Raw genomic sequence first — 11139 nt, forward strand, 5'->3', positions numbered from 1 at the left:
GAGAGAAGAGGAGGCCACCATGGAAAGGTAATAACATGCTGTAGGTAGGGAGAAGCAGAGCTGCCATTCTTAGGGGCCAAGAGAACTCAACCCAAAGCCCTGCTCAATTAGCTCAAGAGTGGACAAGACAGAACACAACAATTAGTGATGAAAAACTCAGAGTTATCTCTGGGAGGCAGATTCTGATAACAGGAAGTTTATGCAGTTATTCAGCCATTGTGCTACTTAAAGCACATTAAAATATAAAGACTATTTGCATATCTTGGAACATAAATGGTCTAAAGCCGGAAGGAACACTGTAAAAGGATTTATTAAAAAATTATAAAACATAAAAATATGGTCAAAAGCCATTTTATGAAAAGTCTATTTTGAATGAAAAATAAAAATCAATGAAGAAAGTGCATAAAGGTTATAAATTAGCACAGAAACCTTATTTAAAGTGAATGGAATACACTGGCAGATTTTACTGCATGTCACGTGTAAGGATATTATAGGATCCTGATTATTCTTCAATGCTTTTATTTTTATTATTATTCAAAAATGTGAAATAGGTATTAGGGTTTCAACAGGGGTGGTTCCCTATTTTCACTGAGAGTCTTACTATAGATATCCATTTCCAAAATTTATCTTTGTTCAACTTATTCATGTCTAATTATACATTGTCAGGAGAGAGTTAATTGGAGAGTGCCTATACAGACTTCACTTAGAGGATATAATTTATCATTGTCTTCAAAACCACTATAGGCTGTTTCTGCCTGTTGATTTAGATTTTCAAATGTATTCTAGAATGTGTTTGATTACAAATAAGGTGCTACCAGGAGGATTCTAAGGAGATAAACTTATTCCTGTTGCTAATATCAAGGATAATAGCAACTGCATTTATGTGAGAGTTCTAGGTTGCTAATGTATCTCTAGAGGTGTGCATTTGTGTGTGTGTGTGTGTGTGTGTGTGTGTGTGTGTGTGTGTGTGTGTGTGTTTGTTTTGTGTATATAGACCAGGACAAGTGGAGTTTCAGCTTGCTCACCTATTTTCTATCATTACCTGTTTCATAATCATAACCATCTTACGGCTTGATAAATATAGGATGCAAAACAGCTCCAGAAAATAGGCTATGACTCCACTATAGATTACATTTCTCTACAGGTAGTTTGGCTCTGTTCTTCCTCAGGCTGAGCTTTTTTCTTTGCTGGAAAATGCTCATAGATCAAACCTTTACTTTAATCTGTAGTAATTCTATATGATTCTGCTGATCATGATATTATTGGCTATGTAAACACATAGAAAATGGTTTATTATAAAGTTGGGACAAGAAAGGAAATTAGGAAATGGAAAGATGGCCTTATCAATTACCTTGAGTATGAAGCTTTGGCATCAAAGTCACATTCCCTGGAAGAGTGAACATAGCAAATATGGAAGTGGTGTCTTTGAAGATGTAAACAAGAACAATTACAACCTTTCCTCTCTTCCCCATCTCCCTGACTCTGTTGCATGTCTGTGGATGCTGTTCCCCTAACTGGGTGCCTTGTCTGTCCCTAGGGGAGAGGATATGCCAACAGTGACTTGGCATCTATGTTTAACAAAGAAACCTGGTTTCTCATGGGACTATTTCTGAAATTGATGTTGATTCTCTTGTCAGTATAAAGAACTGGCATGGCTTAAAACTGAATTAGAACACTGTTTTAATTTAGAATTTAGTATTTATGAAAATTCTAATAGAAATACAGAATTTGTTCAATATATAATTTGCACATTATGATTTTCCAAGGAAGTTGTTGTTTGTTAAAGATCTGTTTTTATCAAAGACATATCTCTCAGGCCCATGAGTAGTAGGAAGAAAAGCCGTGAGCACTCTCTGGAGTCCTCCTAAAGAAGGAAAGCCTGGGAAACATTTTTCCTATTCCCATTTTTCCCTGAGGCAAATAATAGGACATGCAGAGCTGAGACTGAGACTCATTGTTATTAGAGCCCTAGGCCACACTGATGAACATATGTGTTCTCTGGGAAAGGTGATATTAGCAAAAGGTGATATTAGCAAAAGGTGATATTAGCAACAGACTACAAAAATTTAAAATAGGTTTTAAAACAATCAAATGAAATTTCTATAGATCACAAAAGCTTGTGGACTATAAGAGATAAAGTTGAGAAAGAAAGAGCAAAACAGTCTTCTAGATTGGATAAGACTACTGCTTTCATAAAGTAATAACATTTTGTGGCTGCCTCTATAAGACCTGAGTGAGATTAAGCCCAGGAGCAATGAAGCATGAAGTGGGAGGGACTCCTGAACCTGTACCACTAGCTGATGAAATTTTGATAGGTGATGGCTTACAAGGGAGGGAGAGACAATATTCTCTAAGATTGTTGTCTATGATAAATTTACCATGGTTGCTCCAGGGGGTGTTCCTATATCTATGAATATATGATGAATTCACATTCGATGAAGTGTGGAGGGTATATTGGATACAGTGTTTACCTATATTTCTATGTTAAAATGAAATGAGGGTGTAAGACATGAATAGTAGATTTGCTAATTCAAGGAAGAGTAGGGGAATGAGAATATCGGACACATTGTATCCATATATGATATTCTCAATTATAAGAATCTTGAATTTTGAAAAATTATTCAGTTTAATCATATTAAGCAGAATCTAATTTCCTAATTCATAAAACCTATTAAGATTTCATTTTTTTCACAGAAAAAGCAAGTCAGAATGATAAAGGTTGTTGGAAGGTACACTAGTGTGCACTCATGGCCGCTAAGGAAGAGGATAGGCTATCTCCAGGAATCTTACTTGCCCACTGAGGGTCCTGATGCATGGTATCTACCATTAGACATTTTGCGTGAAAATTACATTGAGTGTATCACAGTGCTGTGATTGGTCACAGTAATATACTGACTTCAAATACTTCTATAATAATAGACACAATCTAGTCATCATTTTCTTGAAGTTCCATACAATTTTTATTTATTCTTTTAAGCATGTTCTGCTCCTTCATTTTTTCTTTTTCTCCTCCTTTTCTTCCTTTCTTTCTGTCTTTTTGAAAATTGCCTTCTTTCTGTACTTTTTGAAAATTCTAAGCAATTGTCCAATAAGTGATTTCCATCGCCCCTTCTGTATGTACAAAATGACTGTAAATACTTTTAAAGGACATACAATGCTGTTGCTTGAGAACCTGACAAAGACTACTGGGGTGTGGGCATGAAGACTCAGAGTCAATAAAACCAAATGTAGGAGTCAGGCAAGTGGCAAAAACAGACATATTTATTCCAGGAACTGTTCAACCTTTATACCCTCCACCCGGGCCCTTTTGGCCCATGACTCCTTGATCCATGTAGGTGACACCATCTGATTGGTTGTTTTGTTCAGGTATCTTGTCATTATTTGTCCCAAGGTGTCAGTACGGCATTCAGTGTTAGCAGGCACAGAAGTTACTGTTTTGTATAAGTGGGCCTCTTTAAGCCACCTGCCAGTGTTTCTGGATTCATATCTCCTACAAATTGGAATACATATAAATGTAAGTATTTACTAGATTTCCATGTTATATTAAATCACATGAAATAGTTTACTTTTTCTTTTACATTTTTATTGGGTATGCTTTATTTACATTTCAAATGTTATTCCCTCTCCCAGTTTCCCATCCATAAGCCTACCATACCAACATAAATGTTGACCCGTCATACTCAAACTTACTGGACACTGTGAAAGCAGTGTTCAGTGCTAAGAAAAAAACTCATAGCACTAAGTGGACTGATAAAGAAACTGGAGAGATCATACCTTAACAGCACAATTGAGAGTTCTAGAAGAAAAAAAAAAGCAAACTCACCCAAGAGGAGTAGAAGGCAAGAAATCCTCAAATTTGGGATTGAAATCAACCAAATAGAAGCAAAGAGAAAAATAGACAGAATCAGCAAAACCAAAACTGGTTCTTTCAGACTTTCAACAAGATAGATAAACCCCTAGCCAAATTAACTAAATGGCCCAGAGGAAGTATCCAAATTATCAAAGTCAGAAATGAAAAGGAGACATAAAACAAAAATGAAGGAAATTTAAAAAAAATCATCAGATTCCACTACAAACGCCAATGTTTAACAAACTGAAAAATCTAGATGAAATGGATGGTTTTATAGACAGATACCACATACAAAAGTTAAATAAAGAGCAGGTAAACTATCTAAACAGGCCCAAATCCTATAAGAAAATAGAAGTCATTAAAATATCCCAACCAAAAAGGGCCAGGGCCAGTTCAATTTAACACAGAATTTCACCTGAGTTTCAAAGGAGACCCAATACCCAATATTCTTCAAACTATGTCATAAAATACAAACAGAAGGAATATTATCCAATTCATTCTATGAAATCACAAAAGTTCTGATCCCTAAAACACATGAGGAACTTACCAAAAAAGAGAACTTCAGACCAATTTCACTTAATGAATTTTAAAGCAAAATTAATAAAATCCTTGAAAATTGGATCCAATAACACATCAAAACCACCATTCCCTAGGATTAAGTAGGCTTCATCCCATGGATACAAGTTTGTTCCAATATATGAAAGATCCATTAAGGATTCACTATATAAACAAACTCAAAGAAAAAAATTACATGATCATCTCCTTAGATGCATAAAAACATTTGACAAAATAAAACACCCTTTCATGTTAAAAGTATTGGAATGTCAGGAATTCAAGGTCCATACTTAAACATAGTAAACTCAATTTACTGCAAACCAACAGCCAATATCAAAATAAATGGAGAGATATTTGGAGCAATCCCACTAAAATCGGGGACAAAACAAGGATGCCCACTCTCCCCATATCTATTCAATATAGTATTTGAAGTGCTAGCTAGAACAATAAGACAACAAATAAATCAAGGGGATTCAAATTGGCAATGAAGAAATAAAGGTATCACTATTTGCAGATGATATGATAGTATATAAGCGACCCCAAAAATTCTACCTTAGAACTTCTCAAGTTGACAAACAACTTCTGCAGTGTGGTTGGATATAAAATTAACTCAAATCAGTAGCCTTCCTTTATACAAATTTTTAACAGGCTGAATAAGAAAATAGGAAGCAATATCTTTACAGTAGCCACAAATAATAATAAAATATGTTGGGATAACTCTAATTAAATAAGTGAAAGATCAGTTTGAAAATAACTTCAAGTTTTTCAAAAGAATAATCAAAGAAGAACTCAGAAAATGGAGATGTCTCCCATGCTGATGGACTGGCAGGATAAACATACTAAATATGGCTATGCTACCACAGGCAATCTGTACAATCAATGCAAACCCCATCAAAATTCCAACCGAATTCTTCAACTACATTGAAAGGTCAATTCTTAAATTTATCTGGAAAGGCAAAAAACAAGACAGCAACAACAAAACCCCCCCAAAAAACCCCAAAAAACCAACAATAAAAGCCAAATCCAAAAACAAAAACAACAAAAAAAAACCCCTAAAAACCAAAAACAAAACCAGAAACAAACACACAATAACAAAACAACACAACAATATAAGAACTTCTGGGGGAATCACCATTCCTGACCCCAAGTATACTACAAACAAATAGTGATAAAAACTGCACAGATTTGGTACACATACAGACACGTTGATCAATGGAATAGAATTGAAGACCCAGAAATAAAATCATACACGCATGCACACTTGATCTTTGACAATGAAGCCAAAAAATATACTGGCAAAAAGAAAGCATCTTCAATAAATTATAATGTTCTAACTTGCTGTTTACATATTGAAAAATGAAAATAGACTAGTATTGGTCATCGTACACAAAGCTCAAACTCCAAAAGGATCAAGGACATCAACATAAATCCAAGTAGACTGAATGTAATAGAAGAGAATGTTGAAAAAGCCTTGAACTTATTGGCACAGGGAGAAATTTCCTAACCAGAACTCCAATGGCTCATACTCTAAGATCAATAATTGATAAATGGTACCTCATGGAACTGGAAACCTTCTGTAAGGCAAGAGACATTGTCAATAAGACAAATTGGCAGCCTACAGATTGGGGAAAAATTCTTCATTAACCCCACATTCAATGAAGGGCCAATATCCAAAATATATAAAGAACTCAAGAAGTTAACAACCAAAAAAAAAAAAAAAACAAAAAACAAAAACAAAAACAAAACAAAACAAAACAAAGAACTCAATCAAAATGTGGTATAGAACTAAACAGAAAATTCACAATGGAAGAATCTGGAATGGCTGAGAAGCACTCAAAGAAATGTTCAAAGTCCTTAATGAACAGAGAAATGCAAATCAAAACGATCCTGAGATTCCACCTTACTCCAATCAGAATAGTTAAGATCACAGCCTCAAGTGACAGCACATTTTGGCAAGGACGTAGGGAAAGAGGAACATTTCTCCATTGCTGGTGGGACTACACACTGGTACAGCCACTCTAGAAATCAATCGGAAGGTTTCTTAGAAAATTGGAAATCGATCTACCTAAAGACCCAGCAATACCACTCTTGGGAATATATCTAAGGATGCCCCAACAGGCCACAAGGGTATGGGGCATGTTTTCCACGATTTTCCTAGTAGCCTTATTTGAGAAGTTGGAAACAACCCAGATGTCCCAAAACAGAAGAATGGATACAGAAAATGTGGTTCAGTTACACAATGGAATACTATTCAGTTATTAAGAACAAGGACATCCTGAGTTTTGCAGGCAAATGGATGAAACTAGAAAATATCTTGAGTGAGGTAACTCAGACCCCAAAGGACATGCATGATATGTACTCACTAATAATTATATATTAGCCACAAAACAAAACAAACAAACAAACAAAAAACCAGAATAACTAAGTTTCAGCCCACAGATCTCAAAAGTTCCAGAAGCTGAATGGTCGAGGTAAGAATGCCTGAATTCCACTTGAGAGGGACAAGAAAGCAATCGCAAAGAGAGAGGAAGGGTGGGAGCTGCGTGGGTAAAGTGACGGGGTTTCAGGAGAGAGGAACATGATCAGGTACTGGGTGGGATAAAAGGAGTGAAGCTCTGTGGGCAAGCAGAAAAAAAATGGAAACAGGAAACCTCTGGAGATAGGTGGATTGTGGGACCCTTCATAAAGAACCAAAGACCTGGAAGATGAGAGAATCTCAAGACTAAAACGTAGAGGGGGCCTGGGGGAAATTTCTACACTGGGGAGAGGGAACTTTTAGAGCCCATCTCTAGCAGAAAGACAGGGCATCAAGTGAGGGATGTGGTTGCTATCCCACAGTCAAAGTTCTCACCCCTAGTTGTTCCTCTCTGAAAGAACTGCAGGGATGGAAATCAAGAAGAACCTGAGGAAAAGAAGGTCCAGCAACAGGCCCAATGTGGAATTCAGTTCAAAAGGAATCCTAAAAGTTGGACACTATTACTGAGGATATGGAGTACTCACAAAAGGGGCCTATCGTGACCGCTCTCCAAAAGACCGCTGAACAAGCAGCTGAAAGAGTCAGATACAGATATTAGTACCCAACAAGTGGATAAAAGGTGCTCACCCCTGTGGTTGAATTAGGAAAAACCTGGAAGAAGTTGATGGCCACCATGTAAGAGGACTAGCAGCCTCAATTAACCTCGGCCCCCAAGATATCTGACACAGGACCACCAACCAGGTAGCATATACCAGCTAACATGAGGCCCCCAACACATATACAGCAGAGTACTCCTTGGTCTGTGTTCAATCAGAGAAGATGCAACTAACCCTCAAGGCCCCAGGCAAGTTTAGAGGTCTGGTAGGGTGGGGAATTCGGGGGTGATGGGGAACAGTCAGAGGGTAGACTGGGAGGGGAATAAAATCTGAAGTGTAAAAAAAATAAATAAATAAAATTTCAAAATAATTAATAAATATTAAGTAAATAAAAAATAAATAATAAAATTATTAATAAATATAAGTAAATAAAAGAAGGGAAAATTGTGGATTATGTAAACAGTGGAGGAGTAGCTTCCCCTCAAAAACTCAAACTGTCCCAGAATCTGCAACTATCCCATAGTAGAATAGAGATACACTTCTTTTTCTACTAAATTAAATATCCAATCTTGAAACTTAGAGTAGTATTGTGTTTTGTATAACTCCAAGTTCAGGCTCAGTGTGTGCTTTCCTTGATACTCTCCCATTCAGGACAGAGTCATCTACCATAGCACAGACTCAGAAGTGCAATGAAGATCACAAGCTATTTTCCTTCTTGACTATTAAATTATTTGCACCACCCATGTAATTTTTTGTATGAAATTGAACTGCAGAAAATAAAACTAAGGAGAACTTTTTCCTCATTTCATTGGAAAATGATCAGAGGTTCCCTAAATTGTATGTCTCCTGCTTTTCCATATTCTTGTGACTTAGACCCCTGCCTTGCCATCACCATCCTGGAATGATAACCTTCCCTCGGCTATTGTTCTGGCTCCCTATCCAGTCAGAAGGAATCAGATATACTACACTGACCAGTCCTGGCTCTATGTTTAATTCTCCTGGGGATTTTGACAAAATTTTGCTATTCTCTACAGTCATTGTCTCATACCAATTCTCACTTAGTTTCTCAACTTACCTAATTACCCATACAACATCAGGGCAGTATTACTGGCCCTGAAAGTATTCTGCATAACCTAAACATCCTTCACAAAATGATTCAATAACCTACCCAATTCTGTGAGCTTTACTGACATAGCATTTAATATATATTTGATTTCTGAGGGCAGAAAAGGTATCTCAGTGATAGGTTGAGCATGCAATAATGCTTTTTATGCCCAATGAAAACAATTTAATCAATATTCTATGAACCTATTTCCATTGGATATACTATGACATTTCAGAAAATCCCTGAAAACAAAGTTCAAAATTACATTCCTCCTGTGAGGAATAGAAAATCCAATTTTAACGTAGTCACTTGCAGTCACTTGGAAGTACTTGAAGAGTACAAAGAACGCTTCTCCTTATTTGTATTTTGCTTATCAAAATTCATAAGTAAATATATCCAGCTCATGTCTGTCACTCCCAGTAATCTCTCGGGTTCTCTGTTTCTCCTATTTGTAGAAGAAGATTTAAGTTATTAACTACTACATAAGGTCCATTGCTGACTGTCTACTACCATGATTCCCACCATGTTAGTCCTAGACTAGTCCTCTGGAAGTAAGAACACCCCTATTAAATTATTTTTAAATACATTGCCTTGGTTATGATGTCTTATCACAGAAATAGAAAAGTAAGTCATTGAATATCTTATAACTAAGGTATGATCCATAGGCACAGAGAAGCAAGTAATAGAGAAAGAAACTAGATTCAGTAACATAGATCTCCCAGGGAGGGAAACATAGGATAGAAAGGATTATATGTGATCCTTAAATTATCTCCCCCAAGCTCTAACACCCAGGTGGCTAATACCACAGATGACATCTATACTATCTGACCATAAACATGACAGACACTTCCTACATCTTAAGACAGTACAAGTAACCTATCTCTGAAACTGAGCTTCATATAAGAAATAGCATGGCCCCTGAGTTGAGTTTCTCTGTAATAACACTTCTTTGTAGTGTTCCATCCAGGAGTCCTATCACATCAGGAAACATTTTCCAAAACTATACTATGTTTAAATTTGTTGGGAATATAGTTAATGAGATCAAACTACATAAATCTGGCCCAGGTTTAAGAAATCAATTTAAATGTGTTTTCTTCCTTACCTCTACGCAGTTTGCTTACCTGCCTCAACACTGGCACAAATTCCTTCACTCAAAGGAAGGAAGAGTAGCTTAAAAAGAATCCTTGAATTCGAGTTATCAAAGGTAGTTATCGAGTGAATGTTGGAACTTGAATCCAGATCCCCTGGAAGAACAGTCAATGTTCATAATCATTAAACTATTTTCCCAGACTTCTTCCTCAGTATATTAATCCTATAAATAGATAAATTTTTCTTCCAAAATAACTCAAGGTCTTTCCTTCCCTCCCTTCTCCCCCTCCTTCCCTCTCCCCCCCCCTCTGTGTGTGTGTGTGTGTGTGTGTGTGTCTTGCATGTTTACAACATTGTTAAATGAAGTCGCTACTGCGAATATTCTGCTACACATCAACAGTTATTTTAATGTTTTTATTTTCCTTTTTTAAATAAGTAATGTAAACCCTTCCTTTCTTTCCATAATAGACATGGGGAAGAAACAAGGATTTAGGACACAGAACAGTTTCTCTGACTCCTATGTAAAAACACTACATTGACCTTTTTCCCTGGCAAAGAAAAACACTGCAGCTGAGCAGCTGGAGACATCAAGAGAATCATTAGGGGCACCCTGTACTCTCACTTCTGCTTCCCTGCATGGTTTATGTCATGGCTTGAATCACTGTGGGAGGAAACTTGTAACTCTGTTCACAGAAATAATCTGCTTCATCTTCAGGTTGCATGCCGCTTATCTTGAGAGAATACCGTGTGCCAGATCCACTGCCACTGAACTGTGATGGGACCCCATCTTGCAACCTACTTGCAGCATAGATCAGGAGCTGAGGAGATTTCCCTGACTTCTGCTGATACCATGCTAAACTATTGGAAATACCCTCACTTGCTAGACATTCGATGGAGACAGTTTCTCCCAGAGATGCAGACAGGGAAGCTGGAGACTGTGTCATCTGGATGTCACATATGGCATCTAAGATTGGAAAATTGAAAAAAAATCCACACATGATTAACTGTGTTGTAAGAGGATTTTCACGGAGACAACGCAACATTGATTACAGGAAGTTGATTATATTTTCAGTGCTGTTTTCCTTACCTGTAATCCACAGCAGCAACAACCCCAAGAGCTGAGTGGGAACAGCCATGTCTGTGTGTGATCTGTGTGAGGCTGACTCCAACACAGGGTGTGACCTGATTATGAAGAAGTCCTTATGTCAGTGCTTTGGTTATATGCAAATCAGCAAAGGGTAGGCACAGCTGCAGGATTCATCAGGTCAGTACTCATTACAGACATGTTGCTCTCTTGATTCTCCAGTTAAGACACAGTACAGGTTTATATGTAGAGGATGTGCAACTGTTGGAATAACAAACAAGGGCCATAGTCTATGAGTGAAATATTGTTTTGATTTCTACCATGTTCTATTCAGAGTTACCATGTGTTTTCCTCCATGTCCAGTTTTTTTCAGATATCATACTG

The 11139-nt window shown here is 37.0% G+C and overlaps 1 gene segment (V, D, J or C); it reads right to left on the reverse strand.

The window, feature by feature from the left end:
* Positions 1 to 2943: 2943 nt before the first annotated feature.
* Igkvl16 (immunoglobulin kappa variable like 16) lies at positions 2944 to 10837 on the reverse strand. The segment is given in 4 exon segments: positions 2944 to 3490; positions 9704 to 9826; positions 10471 to 10635; positions 10759 to 10837. Coding segments are annotated over 4 exon segments (399 nt in total).
* Between the last annotated feature and the right edge of the window lie 302 nt (positions 10838 to 11139).

Source organism: Rattus norvegicus, chromosome 4 (assembly GCF_021556685.1).
Source record: "Rattus norvegicus strain SHRSP/BbbUtx chromosome 4, alternate assembly SHRSP_T2T, whole genome shotgun sequence".
Lineage (NCBI taxonomy): Eukaryota > Metazoa > Chordata > Mammalia > Rodentia > Muridae > Rattus > Rattus norvegicus.